Source organism: Copadichromis virginalis, linkage group LG9 (genome assembly GCF_057382275.1).
Source record: "Copadichromis virginalis isolate Kocher_CV1m ecotype Utaka linkage group LG9, C_Virginalis_male_GT1.1, whole genome shotgun sequence".
NCBI lineage: Eukaryota > Metazoa > Chordata > Actinopteri > Cichliformes > Cichlidae > Copadichromis > Copadichromis virginalis.
Window position 1 is genome coordinate 33,940,476 of NC_140626.1, and position 18,054 is coordinate 33,958,529.

At 43.9% G+C, this 18,054-nt stretch overlaps 1 protein-coding gene across 1 annotated transcript; it reads left to right on the forward strand.

Annotated features, from left to right (window-relative positions):
* The first annotated feature begins 2,763 nt into the window (after positions 1–2,763).
* Positions 2,764–17,021, forward strand: LOC146702358 (uncharacterized). Its single transcript, XM_085468818.1, has 4 exons — positions 2,764–3,048; positions 4,546–4,651; positions 13,292–14,224; positions 15,930–17,021. The coding sequence occupies exons 2-4, from the start codon at positions 4,634–4,636 to the stop codon at positions 16,482–16,484; spliced, it is 1,506 nt and encodes a 501-aa protein (XP_085324944.1). The 5' UTR covers positions 2,764–3,048; positions 4,546–4,633; the 3' UTR covers positions 16,485–17,021.
* The last annotated feature ends 1,033 nt before the right edge of the window (positions 17,022–18,054 follow it).

Here is an 18,054-nt window from a genome sequence, read left to right on the forward strand (position 1 = left end):
CCTACTGATTTTGCCTTCCCTCAGTCTTGGTTGTCTTTGAGAGCATAATGACAATGAAGTGTAAGGTGATTGGTATGTTTGTTAATTGCCATTTGGTCCCTTGTAAGTTATAAGTGACCTGTATAAACCTCATATTCTATCAGTTGATGGTGATGGTGTACTGCATCTGGTGCAGCCTCCTGTTGAGCCAGACCAACATGCAGTTGTGAGTAATACTCCACAGATTATATGAGTTTACAGTAGAACAGCAATGTTGTTTATTTCTTTACTACAGGAAAATAATGAAGAAACATTGACAGCTGTTACAGAGGAGGAAGCAACAGAGACACTTTATGAGGTTTACATCTTTTAATACTTTGTGTACAGGAAATACAGGCGACCAATAAAGCCAGTTGAACAAAAAATCTGTTTATTCTTCTTTCAACATGTTGAGGTGATGGGTCAAAAGAAATGATTGTGACATATGGTGTCTCTGACTGCGCTTCCATCTTGTATGTCCGTGGGAGGGTCAGGATGTTCATGGTTTGGATCACTGCTGATGTTTGGTTCAGAAGGACAGTGTTCTCCTCTAATTGTGGCAATGTTGTGAAGAATCACACATGCCACAATAATGTCACATGCCCTTTCTGGGGTGACCCTGAGTCTTTGCAGGCACTGGAACCGGGCCTTAAGCATTCCGATAGTCATTTCAATTCTGGCTCTTGTCTTGCAATTAGCCAGATTATATCGCTGCTGTGGGCCCGGTTCAGGGTCAGGGTAAGGGGTAAGCAAATAGGGTAAACATGGATACCCCCTATCACCAAGCAAGTAGCCAGTGAACTCTCCTAAGACAGAAGGGTACACTTAAGTTCAAATGTCCCTGAAGCAATTGGTCTTTATATATTTTAAAGTATTCTCAACTCACCATGTCCAAATTTTGTGCTCAGTGTACATTCACGGAATATTTGTGAGTCATGGACAGAGCCTGGCCACTTGGCTTCCACATTTGTGATAATGTTGGCAGCATCACATATGATCTTCACAGTGCAGAGAACACAAATTAGCATCCATTACTATGATGAAATAATTTGTTAGTTTGAAATGCTACAGGGAACTATGTACCTGTACATTAATGCTGTGGAAAGACTTCCTGTTCACATAGTCTCCTTCATTTACTGAAGGAGCAATGATTGGAATGTGAGTGCCATCTGTACAGCCAATCACGCCTGGGAACCCTGAAAATAAATGTGCAATTTAAGTAGTAGTTCAAGTATCACCACATCATACATTAAGTTTTGTTCATCCTGCTACCTGCAATTTTGTGGCATCCCTCTTTGATAAATCTTGTGGGTCTATGACCGGGGAACACCACAAACGAGTACAGGAGACGTTTCAGTGCAACTGTAACATTCCTGACTGCCCGACAGACGGTAGCCTTGGAAACGTGCTCAGCGTCACCAATATTATACAGAAAGCTCCCGTTTGCAAGAAACCGAAGTGCAATACAAATAATATGCAATGAACTGAGAGCATGTCCGCGATGTGTCACATGCGTAATATATGGCCTGAGGATGTTATTCAAATAAATTATAGATTGTGCTGAGAAACGGTAACGTTCGCACAGACAATCATCAGGAAATGATAAAATGTCCAAACGCGCTCTGATCACTCTCTCCCGGCGGAGAGCTCTGCGGAGAATTTGGGCTTCAACATCTACTGGCTCTTCAAGGAAGTGGCACGCCATGTCCGACACTTCCTACTGTCAGGTTTCCGACAAAGGGGCGGAGACAGTCAGGGTTAGTTGTAGTAAACCTGCTAGGGGGCAGGTTAGCTTCACGGAGTGTGTCGTCATAGTGACTCACTCAGGCTGCAGCTGAACTCGCTTTGTGAAACCGAAAACCCAGAGTTTTCGTTAACTCAGGGTATACTTACTCAGTTTTTCCACTAAACCGGCTTCCTGAAACAGGGCCCAGAACATGAACACACAAAAACCAGGTGTAAAGAGAAAAAAGTAATAATTATATGAATACACTCAAAAGAAGCACTCATATATATTCAAATAATTTAAAAATTTAAAAAGTTCATTTACCTAGGTAAATGAACTTTTTTTTTAAATTATTTGACTATATATGAATGTGTGTGTATAAATACACAAATAATACACACATGCTTTCATGCTTTCAATTGTGTAATTTAAGTGATCTAGGTAGCTCTGTCTTGGAAGTTCAGTTCATGCTAGAAATGTGTTTTGGAGTTTATACGTGTTTTGTCTCTAAGACCACTTTTTTTTACATTAGTAATTCCTTTTGTGCATAATTTTATATTATTGTTAATAATAAATTAATTAAAGCAACAAAGCAACCCGAAGACTCGGTTTGGAATCGAAAGAGCCGGTTCTTTTTAGTGAGTCGAACCGAAAGAACCGGTTCTCTAAAAAGAGTCGGAAATCCCATCACTAATATTTTAGATAGCAAGGAGCAGATGGCCGAGGTTTTTTTTTTTGGGGGGGGGGGGGGGGGGGGGGGGGGGTTTGAATACGTTTTATTGACAAAGCACAAAATACAGATATACAGATACAAAATAGCAAACACAATGTCAGGGGGTTCGTATAAAAAAGCAAAATAGACACAGTCTATTATAGAATCACATGATATTGAACAGGGAACATTTATGGCAGACGGCCGAGTTTATTAAACTCCACCGACACCGCGGTAACACAAATCTGCCGTCGAGTCACGTGATCGCACAGTAACAAACCACAGCAGATCAGGAAGAAGGGGCGGAGTCATTTGTCTGTGCAAAAGAGGAGTCGAGCAGAGAGAGATGATTTTGCATGAAACGCAAGTAAAGTAGTGGACTAAGAGGAGAGAAACAAACTAAAGTATCGATCATAAACCACTACCAACGTCCTGATCGATATCTGCATCGATCTGCCCACCCTTGTCTCCTGGATCGTAGCTGAGATCAGCGTGAACCACGTGGGTCTCTGCTCCCTGATCTGTTTCCTGTGTTTGGAAAGAGTTGCAGCTTCATCGCGGAGTTTCTCTCGGTTTGTGGGCTCATCTAAAGGTAAGCACCGAGCTAACTTTACTGTGAGTTCAGTTCATGTTGAGTTTAGCTCCTGAATGAGGTCTTCTGCTGCTCTCCTCGGTGTCTGTTCACAGTTTATTGTGAACACGTTGAGAGAAGAGTGAGAGAGTGTTTGGAGAAAAACACCAACTAATCATTAGCTCAGCATGCTGGGAGAAGTTGGAGCAGAAAAGTCTTTTCATTGTCCCTGCAGCTGTTTTTCTGCCTGCACCAAACCTCTACAGCCTCATTTCTATTTGAAGTGATAACAGGAAGTCAGAGCGATCTGCTGCAGTATTTTCATACATCTATGGAGAGAGAACCCATGGAGGGTGGAGAGACTGTGATCACGTCATTATTGGTAGAATCCGCAGCAGGAGCTGTTCAGCTGTGAATGGTTGGTGCAGTGGGGTCTTTAGGTCTGTGGTTGGTTCACCGTCTGATTGTTTTCCAGACAGAAGCAGAGTCATTAGCTGAAAACAGGTTTTGGAGTTTAGCCTCACTAAAGCTGAACTTTGCAACTGTCTCTGTCCCCACTCTGAAACACTTCCTGCCATGAAGTTCTGATGAAGCACCAAACTACAGTTACTCAGTCAGTGGAGGTTCAGTAGTGCAGTTTCTCACCACTGTTGTTAACTGGAGGCTGACACACTGACTGAAGACATTTAGTCTGAGTAGATTTGAACTTTCCTTCTTCATTGTTTCCATCTTGCTTTGACTGCAGCTGTAACAACACTGATTCCAGCAGGATTTGTAAAAAGCATTTTGACAGACACACAAAGCTGGACAGCTTTTGTTCTGAGTCCAAGATCTTAGAAAGAAAGTGACTGGACGTCTGTAAGCTTTTTTAAACGTTTCACCTCTCATCCAAAAGTGGCTTTTTCAGTTCTAAAATCAAATGGTGGAGAGTCCCAGGCATTTAAACCCTTGTGGGGGTTGTCAACTGAAAGGGTCGTCAACCCACTGTTGACCATTGATCTTATCACAAGAGCCAATGTGTGGAAAAATGTGTGTGTCAGCAGGTCCTGAGTGAAACCATTGTGAGACCCTGTTTCACTCTATCATGTAACTCGGTGCTGTCCCTGTTAAAGAGCCAAGAGCCTTTCTTTCCACTTCCTCCATGTAAAGTTTGGCTACAATGGGACACACTGGGGAGCTCACAGCACATCCATGTTTGTGTCTGTAGAAACCCTCGTTGTATTTAAAATATGTGACTTTATGCTGCTACCAATGAGCCTGAGTGGGACTCCTTCTTTGTGTGTCTATGGAAGTTCATATATACAGGGTGCAGCATCCACCGGGTAAAGGTGGTGGTATGCAGGGAGCTCAGTGGCTTTTTCAAGTTCTTGTTGCAGCTGATGACTTTCTTTTTGTAGCTGCTTCTGGGGTTTCACCTTGAAGCTTCATAGGTATTGTTGTCACTGAGTGTAGTAATGTTTATTTGCTCTGCTTCTTCTTGTCAGGGATAAAATACATATCTATACTTTTGTGTCCCAGCTGAGTAACAGGAGGAGAAGAGTCTGGTGGAGCAGCAGAGGAACAGTTTCAGCCATTTGGACTCAGCTCAGCCACTACAGAGGAAACGATGACTTCAACACAGGAGGTGAGAAAAATATCTCAGTTACATCTATGGCTGTGCAACATGATGAAATGCATATTAGATGAACGATATAAAAACATCTATCGTTTCATATTATACACTATTGTTTGTTTCGTGGTGTTGCAAAATGCGCTGTTTATAGCAGTATTTGTTTTTTCTTCTCCCACCTATGGAAGAATCACATGAAAGGGTACAGAGAAAGTTTAGAGGCAAAAAAGAGCCATCGAAATGAACCTTAAACTTTAAGTCGACTTGTGTGAAATTCAAAGAATTTACAGAAAATGCACATTTGTGATATATATCGTTATTGTTATGAGACATGTGTCATATCGGGATATGAGATTTTGGTTATATTGCACAGCCCTAGTTGCACTGTTATTGTTATATTAAAAAATTAACAGAGCGTAAGATGGACACACACAATACGTGTGTGCTCACAATTCAGCCTTCAGTTACCCGGCTTTCATTCAAAATCTGTTTGTCGTGAGCACCTACACATTAAACAACTTACAGATTATAAATGGCTTCAAGCTCACACTGAGGCCTGTGGGGCACTATCACCCACTGAGACACATTTATATGTTTTTATATATGAATATTTCATACTTTAATGATGCCTATTTATTTAAGGGAGATGAGCAATACATTATAATTGTACATAATAATATCACAGATGACAGATTAATAGATTTTATGTAGATGCTTGTGCGTTCTTAAAGTCTTATATGTTGAATTGAATGTGTCATCTGTTCAAAGCCTCCCAGTCAGTGCTGTTCTCCATGCCTGTCTGACTGTACATGATGTTATTAGTAGTGATGGGACGTTCTGTATCGAGGCTTCGGAGCGTGTGTCGAGTAATGGAGGGGGCGTTTCCGCGAAGCGCGTATCGAGGCTTGCTTCATTTATGGGAGGAGCTGAAAATGATGACGTCCGAAGCCTCGCTGCCCGGCTGTACCACGTGACTGGTTCATGAAGCGGTTCGAACTTTGCCGCAAATAATCATTTTCCATACTGCCAGCATAAATATACACAGTATACTGCCATCACTACACTATAGGTGTTTTACACACTCCTTTTGTTGTTGACATTTACAGGCTGTGTGCAAAATGCCACACTCTTCAAATTCATGCCAGCTATTATTTTTACGTCCAGTAGGTGTCCTGCTAGAGCAAATGAAGCTTCATGAAGCTTCGCGTTGGGGTGAACCAATTGGATGAAAAGCTTCAGTGCTTCATGGGGCTTCATCTGCCCATCACTAGTTATTAGCACAAACACTTTAGAGGTGATCAATTAGGACTTCAGCAATAATACAGACAGCAACGTGGTTAAACATTTTACAGTAGGTGTTATTGGGAATTACCTTTTTCAGTATTTTTGTGTGTTGCATTTTTCTATGTTTTAACCAAAGGGAAATAAAGGGGTTTAAATCAACCTGATTGTTACACCCCGGCCTAGGCAACCGGCGTGCAACATATGAAAATAAAAATAAGAAAAACACACGAGAAAAAAACTAAAGCGCTCCACCAAAATCCCAAAACGAAGGTGTCTCAAACGAAAATATTAACAAACCCATTCACAGCTATTTACAACAAAACACCAAACTATTTACAACACGGGGGAGATCGCGACCATGACCAACTGACACACAGGGCTTAAATACCTAGAAGGAGCAATCAGGGAATGGACCACAGGAGGGAAACACAGCTGGGGCAAATTAGACCTGACGAGACAAGGAAACGTAAACTGAACACACTAAGATAACAACAGACCTTCAAAGTAAAACAGGAAACACATGACAGTCACGCAAAAACAAAACACTGACAACACCGAAACGTAACATTTCCCCCCCTCCCAAAAATCAAACATGTAACCCCAAGTGAAATGTGTGAAAAATCTGCCGACCAAACTCTACATTAAATAATTTCCCCCAGGGATCAATAAAGTATTCTGATTCTGATTCTACATGTGTTTGGTTGGCAGATTTTTCACACGACCGAAACCTCTGGCGATATGCCTCTGGAACTAGCTCATAAGCCCTTAAAATAGTGGATTTCACAATTTCATAATCCAGGCTGTCATCAATAGACAAGCTCGCACACACTTCCTGTGCTTTCCCCACCAATTTACACTGCAGCAACAAACTCCACACATCCTTGGGCCATTTCAAAGTGGTTGCGATGCGTTCAAAGGCATTAAAGTAAGAGTCAACTTCACTTTCTCTGAAAGGTGGCACTAAAGCAATTTGCCTGCTTGCATCAAATTGGTCAGAGGAGAACGAATCAGAAGATTTATTCACAATTTTACTCACTGGGGTAGAGGTAACATTGCGCTGTCGGGAAGGATCCAGCTCCATAGCCCTTATGCGGAGATGCATAAGCTCAACTTCTTTGGACTTAGTCGCAAGCTCCACCTCTTTCAGGCGAAGGGCGAGCCCAAGATCCTCCGTAACCAATCCTGTTGATTGTTCGGCTGGGCTAACGTTTGGGATCTGAATGGCAGCAGGAGCCTCCGCCCCTGGCGACACCCGTCCACTGGCAGCTTGTGGGATGGTTGCAGCAGCTTCTGCTCCCGCATCCACCACCAAACCTCCAGTCGCCTCAACCGGCCGAGGTTGTTTTCTCCTGTTTATTTCAGTTAGGGAGTTAGGTGTAGCGCTTGTCTTTTGTTTGATGTTTGATTTCACATAGGGTTTGAACCCGGGAACCCCTAAGCGCCAAACATCTTTAGGGGAGATGTTTGGTCTTGGGAAGGGGGGTGTTATGGCCCTGTCCATAATCTGTTTTGGTGGCTGTTGTTGTCTGTGCCTTTAAGTCTTTGCAGGCCCCGGAGTGGATGAGCTGACGGCTGCTGATTGGTCCCCTGGCCATGTGATCTTCTTCAAATCCCTCACCAGCAGTTGTCCCGGGGCAGCCACTGACAGCAGCAGCAGACCTGACACTGGCCTCCAAAACTTGTTATGGACAGGGCCATAACACTGATGGTTTATTTTAATTTTCACATGGTCTTACTCAGATGATACAAAGTGAAACATGCATTCTTTTTTTACTTGCTGGAAAAGCTTGAAAATGGACCTTGAAAGTGCATAAAAAGTGCTTGAATTTGACCCTGAAAATGGCGTATCAACTCTGAATTGTATCAGCACCCATCGAAACAGCAATATCATCATTTAAACTCACATTTTTTCGTAAAGTAAGAGATTTTCCCCGGTGATCAGTATTTCTTCAATACAGTGGTCCCTCGCTATAATGCGGTTCACCTTCGCAGATTTATTTTTTTTATTTGTGCAATTTTCCTTCTTTTTTTTCTTTTTTTGCAGCCCATTATGTTCCTGATTGGCTGAGGACCATTGTCAATCAATCTTGTGCCGTGTCTCCTGTACAGTACAGAATGCATTCAGCTTGTTAAATTTACATAAATCTTCGATCGCTAGTAGTGTGACTATTAAGTGCTGTATGTTGTGTTTTCTCCCCAACAAACACAACAGTGTCGACGAAACATTTTGCACCACCAAAGGCAGCCGCGGGTGCCTTTGGTGCCTGTGCTGCTCCCCCTGCACACCGTGGCATAGAAAAGTACTCCAGCAACCAGCGACTAGTAAAACATCCTCAGAGCTAGAGCAGGGCGATATGACCAAAAATATTTATCACGATATACATTTGAAAATGAGCGATTACGATATAATTGACACTAGACAAAATACTTTACAACTCCACAACTTTATTAGTGCAAAAAAACCAAACAAACCCATCAATGTATTTTCACTTAAACAAGCAGCTGGTTTTTTATGTGCATTAAAGTTATATAAAAATTTAACAGTGCAAATACAAATTCTTTGCTGACAGTTTAACCAAAAGGTATTTCCAGTGGAAACTGGCCGACATATCCTCAGCATAACCATGTAATATATCCACAAAACTTAAAAAGAGGTTATACACACACAATACGGTAACATTATGTTGAAGCACAGTACATATCACTCCACGAGGCTCCGCCTACGATAGCCGTAATGCTCCGACAATCCATCAAGCGGTGCGGCTTCGTAGCTTAGCAAAGTCGTACTGAAACATTTGACAGATTTTCGAGCGCCGTGTACATAAAATCGTTTCGAGGTCAGTAAACACAACCAGAGTTCATACATAAGGCACACGGGATTATAAGGGGCTCTGTCGACTTTCAGAAAAATCAAAGGATTGATTTTAAGTGTGCCGTGTTTTCCAAACAACATGGTAATAACGACGGCCCGCTAGCATGCTCTACCAAAAATAGTGCTTTGTTGTGTATCTGACGGACGAAAGCTAAACCAGTTCCAGTGAAGCTGCAGCATTTTGACAAACCAGTTCTGGTTCATCCGTTTTTATTCAACGATCCACTTTCACTCTTCTCATTCTGCATCGCCGCCATGTGCGTATGTGCACATGTGCGTATGTAAACAAAGGTACTGCGCATGTGCGTTTTACCCATATTCTATCGTGATATTTCATTTTCCTATCGTTGTCCAAAATTACACCGGTATTACCGTGAACGGTATGATATGGCCCAGCCCTACTCAGAGCTTCCTGCAGATGTTAAAGGGAACCCCAGCTATTAAGACATGTTTGCGCTAAAATATGTATTGTGCCTTCAATAAAATATGTCTTATTAAAATACGCCAAATGTTTTCCTTTTAAGCACATTTTATATAAAACAGATTTACCAGTAGGCCGCCATTGTTATTTACTTCTCAATGCACTCTGGGTAGGGACGTCATACAGTTGTACCGCATCCAGTTCAAGTTTGCAGCGCACTGGAAATGGCTTCTGTTCAACCTTTCCAGTTCACACCAGAGCGAACCGAGTGAGATAATGAAAATAGTCAACCAGCACTTAGTTTAGATGAAGATGAACACAATCTGTCACACGAGGACGAGAGAGTGAGGGAAAACTACTGGTGTCTATGCGCCTACTGCTTGCCAATGGCAACGGTGACTGAGAAGGTTTGTTGTAAAGCACCAAAACTTTGAAGCCGTATGTGTTAATCCAGATGTTCTCTGGGAAGCCCTTGTTAGCCTCATGATCAGTATCCAGTCTTTAAGTGATAATGTGATTGTGGTGGGGCGTGGTTTGCGGTGCCGCGCGGATGCACCTGCACGGCATCCGCAATCACGCCCGCCGTGTTAAAACACGGGGACTCAGGGGTTGGTGTGGTGTGACGTGAATTAAATAAAGTTGGCTTTGAACGTTGCTCCGTGGTCCCGCCGTGCCTTATTCACGCCACATTGGTGCTGAAACCCAGGAGGCGGCACGGCGGGTCTGTATCGGAGCCAGGGAATGGAGGAGCTGGCCCGGAGGGTGGCCGAAATGGCGGCCGCCCAGCGGGAGCAGGCGGCGGAGGTGCGTCGCCAGCAGGAAGAGCTGCAGGACCGGTCCGAGCGCCACCTGGAAAGGATTGGGGAGCTGGTGGCGCTGCTCTGGGCCTGGGCGCCAACCCCACAAGTGTGTCCCGAGGACAGTGAAGCGGTGTGGGGAACCTCGGCAGCCGGAGGTGGTGGACGAGTCACGTGGGGGGAGGAGGAGCAGCCGGGTGAAGGGCTGCTCCTGCCGGGAGCGGTGGAGGAGCCGCTCCAATCAGAGGCGGAGGACGAGGCGGGCGAGGGTCTACACCTGCCGGAGGAAGAGGAGTCGCTCCACCCAGAGGTGGACGAGGGGCTGTGCCTGCTGGAGGCGGAGGCGCAGTGCGGGGAGCCGCTCCAAACGGGAGTGGCGGAGGCGGTGGCGGAGCAGCTGTGCGAGGAGACGGAGGTCCCTACTCCAGGGCAGCCTGCGCAGCCGGAGTTGGAGGCAGAGGAGCGGGACAGCCCCGCTAAGCCGGGGGTTGGCGGACTGGCTAGTCCAGCCTCGCTGCCACCAGTCGATTCTGTGCGCCTGACGTCTGCCCAGCCGCCTGTGTACAGGAGCTCACGGCCATGCCTGTGGGGCCGTGTCCGCTTGCTACGCGGCCGACCTCCGGACCAGCTTCGCCGTTGCCGCTGGATGCGCGGGCGGCCACCAGAATGGACGCTTGCCCGTCGCTTGGCCAGGGGCTGGGGCGCCGATGTTTTGGGCCGAGTCTCGCCCCAGTTCGCGGGGGGGGGGGGAGTAGGTTCGGCCAGATTGCTCCCCGGCCTCAATCGGGCGATGGGGGTATGTGGTGGGGCGTGGTTTGCGGTGCCGTGCGGACGCACCTGCACAGCATCCGCAATCACGCCCGCCGTGTTAAAACGCGGGGACTCAGGGGTTGGTGTGGGTGTGGTGTGACATGAATTAAATAAAGTTGGCTCTGAACGTTGCTCCGTGGTCCCGCCGTACCTTATTCGCGCCACAGTGATGAATCCTGCTTCCTGCCCAAAGTATTCTGCATTTAATAAGGCTGCTGTGTTTTTTAACATGTTTAAATGCTTTGCATCTTGTTCTATTTAATCTCAACAAGGCCCTAAAAACAGTCAGTGATCACTGTCGCCTTCTCACGGTTTTTATTACCACTGTTCATTTTAAAGCTCAGTTTTTAAACATTTACGATGTAGCTACAGCCCAGCGCACGCAGCAGTATATTAATGCCTAACCTTGTGTAGTGGATGGATTATCTCAGTTGTTCTCCTTCCTGACGTTTGGTCCGTTTACAGCATCCTGCCATGCGATTGCATTTACTCCTAACTAGAGCAGGGCGATATGGCCAAAAATATTTATCACGATATATATTTGAAAATTTGCGATAACGATATAACCGACGATATAATTGATGCGAGACAAAATACAACTCCACAACATTACTAGCGCAAAAAGACAACCTTCCATTTATTTTCACTTAAACAAGAAGCTGGTTTTTATGTACATTAAAGCTTTATAAAAATGTAACAGTGCAAATGCAAATTCCTTGCTGACAGTTTAACCAAAAGGCATTTCCAGTAGAAATGGGCTGACATATCCTGAGCATAACCATGTATAATATCCACTGAAGTTAAAAAGAGGTGCTTTGCAACATTAAACTGCAGTGTGCATTACGCATTTTTCGGACCATAAGGTGCACGGGATTATAAGGCACATTAAGCGAAACAAAGCAGTCAGATAAATCAAACTTTATTAAACTCATTCTTCTTGCTTCCTCCACTTCTGTACCATTGATTCATTAATGTTGAATTCTCTGGCAGCTGCTCTATTCCCATGTTGCTGCAGTATATTAATGACTAACCTCGTATTGTGGATGGATTATCTCAGTTGTTCTCCTGACTGAAGTTTGGTCCGTTTACAGCATCCTGCCATGCGATTGCATTTGTCTCTAACCATCAGGAAACTTCACGTTAACTTTTATAAGTGGAAAAGTGTTAGTGTTCGTCCTCCAGCTTCACTGTTTATGTTATGCTAACATAGCTGTGTCGCTAGCGATCACGTAGCACATCATTATATACCAGCTAGCCCAACTTCAGTAACCCTGCAAACGTCGCTGCTGTTTAGTTTCCTGTCTTCATTTATGTTGGAAGTGATAGCAGAGCTGTACGTTTGATTTTTTTCAGAAATCTCTCAGTCAGAACATGCAATATCATGCTTAGGTAACTAGCGAAACTAGCGAGCTAACTTCCGCTAGCTTCCTGCTAACTTCTAACTCCGTTAAATGTAATAACTTTTGTTTTCATGGATGCCTGGAAGTTAAACTTTATAGTTACACCTGGTAAAGCAGCAATGCTGATCGTTTTATTAAAGATGAAAGAATTTAGACAGTTTTTAACTCTAAGTGATGCTGCAGTGTTGTTTGACCTGAAGTATACGGAGTTTAGGACCCAGATTACTCCCAGATTTAAGAGCATCTTAGTCCGACAAATATGACAATAACAACGGCTGCTTGCATGTTCTGCAAAAAAATGTGCTTTGTTGTGTATCTGATGGACAAACACCAAACCAGTTCCACATCACGGAAGTTGCACCATTTTTACAAACCAATTCTGGTTCATCTGTTTCACTCAACAATCGGCCATGTGCGTATGAAAACAAAGGCACTGCGCATGCGCGTTTTACTCCTATTCTATCGCGATATTTCATTTTCCTATCGTTGCCTAACATTATACCGGTATTACCGTGAACGGTATAATATGGCCCAGCCCTACTCCTAACCACTGGGAACCCTCACATTAACTTCTGTCGAGTGGAAAAAAGTCCACCACTCATTAGTGTTCGTCGTCAAGCTTTACTGCTTATGTTATGCTAACATAGCTTGTTGCACTAGTGATCACACATAGCAAATCATTATACACCAGCTAGCCCAACTTCAGTAACCCAACAAACGTCACTGCTGTTTACTGTCCTGTCTTCATTTATGTTTCAAGTGATAGCAGAGCTGTACGTTTTAATTTGTTTAATAAATCTCTGTCAGAACATGGTATGTTATATTTAGATAGAAGCTAGCGAGCTAGCTCCTTGCTAACTTCTAGCTCGGTTAAATGTCTCAGCTGACTGCAGGTTTACAACATTGGGAAAACCACAGGACAGAATCAACTTTTGGAGATTTATTTTCATGGATGATTGAGCATGCATCAAGACATTAGACAGTTTTTTAACTCTCAGTAATACTGCAGTGATCATTTGTTCCACGACTGCATTTTACTCACTGCCTCTGTTTGTATCTCTGTCACTGCAGGACCAACATGGAGCGAGAAGTCAGCGCTCTCAGGAGGCCGACAAACCTCACAGAAGAAAGGGACGGAAAAGATACAGCTGTGATGTGTGTGGGAAGGAGTTTACTCACAGTAGCAACTTAGGACATCATCAAGTTACCCACTCTGGAGTTAAGGCGTACAGCTGTGATGAGTGTGGAAAGTCTTTTACCCAGGCTGGAAGCTTAAAAACACACAAACTCATCCACAGTGGAGTTAAACCGTACAGCTGCGATCAGTGTGGTAAAGCTTTTGCTCGCAGTAGTACCTTACAACGTCATCAAGTTACCCACTCTGGAGTTAAGGCGTACAGCTGTGATGAGTGTGGAAAGTCTTTCACCCTGGCTGCAAGCTTAAAAACACACAAACTCATCCACAGTGGAGTTAAACCGTACAGCTGTGATCAGTGTGGTAAAGCTTTTGCTCACAGCAGCGGCTTAAGAGGTCATAAAGTTACCCACTCTGGAATTAAGGCATACAGCTGTGATCAGTGCGGTAAAGCTTTTGCTCACAGCAGCGGCTTAAGAGGTCATAAAGTTACCCACTCTGGAATTAAGGCGTACAGCTGTGATCAGTGCGGTAAAGCTTTTGCTCACAGCAGCAGCTTAAGGAGTCATCTAGTTACCCACTCTGGAATTAAGGCGTACAGCTGCGACTTTTGTGGAAAAACCTTTCGTCGGCTACTCAGCCGTAATATTCACCAACGCATTCACACCAAAAATGATTTTTGCTTCTGTGATCAGTGTGGCAAAACCTTTGTGGCATACGACCATTTACAGCGGCACATGTTTACCCACACTGAGGAGAGACCTTATAAATGTGACCAGTGTGAGAAGACTTTTAAAGCTCCACGTTACCTGAGAGTCCACAAACAGATTCACACCAGAAAGAAACTCTACAAGTGCACTTACTGTGAGGTATGTATTTTTCTTTTTGCACTTGCACTTTTGTTGAAGTATTTTGTAAATTAAGTTTCATTTCAAACTTAAACGAGACAGGAAAAGTCAATCTAAGAATATTTGGAAAATCTGAAATAGATCTCCCAAAACTTTCCTGATGTTGGGGAAAAAAGTAAAGTTTTAAAAGACATTCACACTCCGATGGATGCATTGGAGAGCAGCTTGGGGGTTAGTATCGTGTGACCAACATTGGTCACACAAAATGTATTCCGCTACAGATTACAAAATACATGCACGAATAACGTAACATGACTTAAATGAGCTGTGGGCCACTGCTGGCACTGTCATCTCATTGAAGGGCCACTTTAGTGGTCAAGTAGTACAAGAAATGCAAGAAAACAACCACAAATATTATCAAAAATGTAGTGTTTTCTTTTCTTGTTTAGTTTTTTTATTCAAATATTGTATACCAAGACAAAACTGCAAGCATGAACCCAATTTCTTCCCCTCACTGTAATATTTTATTTTTTTAAATTTATATATATACATAAATACATACATATTAGGGGTGCAACGATACACAAAGTTCACGGTTCGGTTCGATACTTTGGTGTCATGGTTCGATATTTTTTCGATACAAAAAAAATGTTCATGCTTTTTTAATTTGTCATTTATTAAAATTATAAATATATATTTTAACTCAAAAATACAGTTTTTAAATTTAATGTTGCTGAAACAACAAAGGGATAAAAAAATAAATATATCTGATTGAGAAATCACTCATCTTTGGAAAAGAGAGTTTATTACAGAGAAATGTCTCTTTCCAAAATAAAAGCTCTACTATGCGCTTCTTCTGGGCTATATTCTCAGCAGCATATTAAACATATCAGGTCCCCATAAGGAGAATCCTGTGCTAACGGCTGTCTAAATGACTCGAGTAAAGTTTGTAGCATGCGTGCTTGTTGTTTTTGTCTGCTTCCACTTGTCTTTGCACTAGGATGATGTCAGCGTAGATGTGCAGTCATATTCGTTGTGTTCCTACTAGTGCTGTCAGCGTTAATCTCGTTGAAATGACGTTAAAGCCACAACACGGCAAATCTCCGTTAACGAGCTACCGCGGATCGCCCCGTGCGTGGGACTGGACGGCGTCAACACGTTAACGAGCTAACTGCGCTAACGCACTAGCTCCCACCCATGCAATTGAGCATTGCGTGGCACATCCAACATACTGTTTTACTTTAGTCCATGACGCGCTTACCTTCAGGGTCATTCGTCACATGAAAACCAAAATAGTTCCGAAGCCCAGATCTGAATGAGGGTGGGGGAGGTTCAATTTGCCATGTTGCAAGGAGAGCTTAGCTTCTGTCTCGCTAGCTTGCCCTGCGCTCAGTGAATCTGCGTTCAACTACTCCGCCTAGGCTGCACTGTCGAGCGCAGATCCACTGAGCTCTCAACACAGACAGCATCGTCAGAAGGAAATTTGATAAAATAAAATTTTGTATTGTTCGATACATATGCGTACCGAACCGAAAGCACTGTATCGAACGGTTCAATATCGATACGAGTATCGTTGCACCCCTAATATACACACACACACACACACACACACACACACACACACACACACACACACACACACACACACAAAAAGCCCCTTTTTCAGGCGACATTCAGGATGTTGAAGCAATTCCCTGACTTCCACTGTGTTTGTTTCTTTGTTTAGAAGCAGAGTGACACAGATGGATCCAGTTCTCAACCCTGTCACCGCTGTGGTGGTGGGAAAGAGTTTCGCTGTGACCTTTGTGGAAAAACGTTCATTCATCAGCGAAGCCTAGAACTACATCAACGCAGACACACTGGAGAAAAAATGAACTACTGCAGAGAATGTGGGAGAGGATTCCCCACATCAAGTGAATTAAAAAAACACAAACTCTGCCACAGTGGGGTTAAAAACCACGTCTGTGACCAGTGTGGGTCATCTTTCTTCACTGCAGGTCATCTTACATTACACAAACAAGACCACACAGGAGAGAAACCATATAAGTGCAGACACTGTGACAAATGCTTCTCACATTCAAGTCGTTGTAATGATCATGAAGATACACACATTGAAGGGAACTTCAGCTGTGACCAGTGTGACAAGAGCTTCAAGAATCTCAGTTCATACTCCGCACACAAACGATCCCACGCTGTAAATAAACTGTTTCACTGTTACCTATGTGCAAAGACATTCACTTCATTATCTGCTCTGAGCAAACATCAGCGTGATCATGCATGACTGAAATCGCTGGATCACAATGAATCTGACGAGACAGAAAGATCCTCTTCTGGTTTCAGGGTCAGACTTAAACACCTTGAGATCAGGCTCCACAGAGTTCAGGTGGAGTCTCCTGTAGAGAGTGTCAGCTGATGTCACACTTGGATCTGATGAGGTAGCTCTGATTTCTGGACCTGCAGTGAATAATCCTGGATGTTAAACTAGGGAAGTTGCAAGTATAGATGTGCACATCAAGTGTTTTCTTTTTTCTTTGAGAGATTTTCATTCTGTAAAAGAAACTTTAATGTTGAAAATGTTTGTCCTATAGAAAATAAGAGAGGAGAGTTGTTGATTCTTGTTTAACTCTTATCTGAATAGCACTTACCTGAGTGCCTTGCCACCTGTTAGCCTACTTCCTAGGCCTTATTCCTTGAAGAAAAGACTTCTCTGAAGAAGCACTTATACCTGAGTTAAGTCATTGTTTAATCACTCACCTTCACACGTTCTTTATTGTCAGATGTCTGCATATTGCTGATTAAACCTACTAAACATTTTGAACTGTGCCCTGTTAATGAGTCCTCCAGGTGTAACCTTGCAACTGCTAAGACGTCTCTGATGGTACAGGGCCATTGAGGGAAAGATTATCTGCCTTTTAAGTGATGCTGCGAAATATATGACAGCCACTGCCAGACATGTATCCATAAGGCATGTTGTGTGCATTGCACATGCACTAACACCTGGCCTAGAGGAACTGCACAGAAAGTGGTGGCCTATTTTAAGATCAAGCATGACTGCTGACCTAAAACAGGCACTAGAACAGCATCTTCTTGATGCTACAGCAATCATATGATGAGAGGCAGACAGTTGGAGAACAAGCTCGATGACCTAAGAGCAAGGGTCACCTTCCAACGTGACATGAGGGACTGCAACATTCTGTGCTTCACGGAGACATGGCTGTCCCCCACCGTGCCGGACCAGGCCGTAACTCCGTCGGATTCATTCTTTGTGCTCCGCGCGGACAGAACGGCAGAGTCGAACAAAACCAAAGGTGGAGGAGTGTGTTTCATGGTAAACAGAAAGTGGTGTGATGCCAGGAGCATTTCTACTCTCTCCAGCGGCTGCTCGCCACATCTGGAGTTCCTGGGCATTAAGTGCAGCCCTTTCTATCTGCCCCGTGAGTTCACCTCAGTCATCGCCACGGCGGTCTACATCCCACCCCAAGCGGACACAGGTATGGCTTTGTCCGAATTACATGATGTGCTGAGCTCGCTTCAAAACAAGGACCCTGGCGCAGCCCTCATTGTAGCAGGAGACTTTAACAAAGCGAACCTCAGACAAGTCATGCCAAACTTTTACCAGCATGTCTCGTGTCCAACGAGAGGGGATCGGATTTTGGATCACTGCTACACGCCATACAAGCAGGGCTACAAAGCTGTCTCACACCCGGCTTTTGGGAAGTCTGACCACAACGCCATATTCCTCATTCCCCAGTATAAACAAAGCATACGGAGGGAAGACGTGACCACGAAGGAAGTAAAACGGTGGACTGCCCAATCAGAAGCTACGCTACAGGACGCACTCAACGACGTAG

Coding starts and splice junctions, on each gene's coding strand:
- LOC146702358 (XM_085468818.1), top strand. Junction 14,225..15,929: donor ACAAGTGCACTTACTGTGAG/GTATGTATTTTT, acceptor TTCTTTGTTTAG/AAGCAGAGTGACACAGATGG.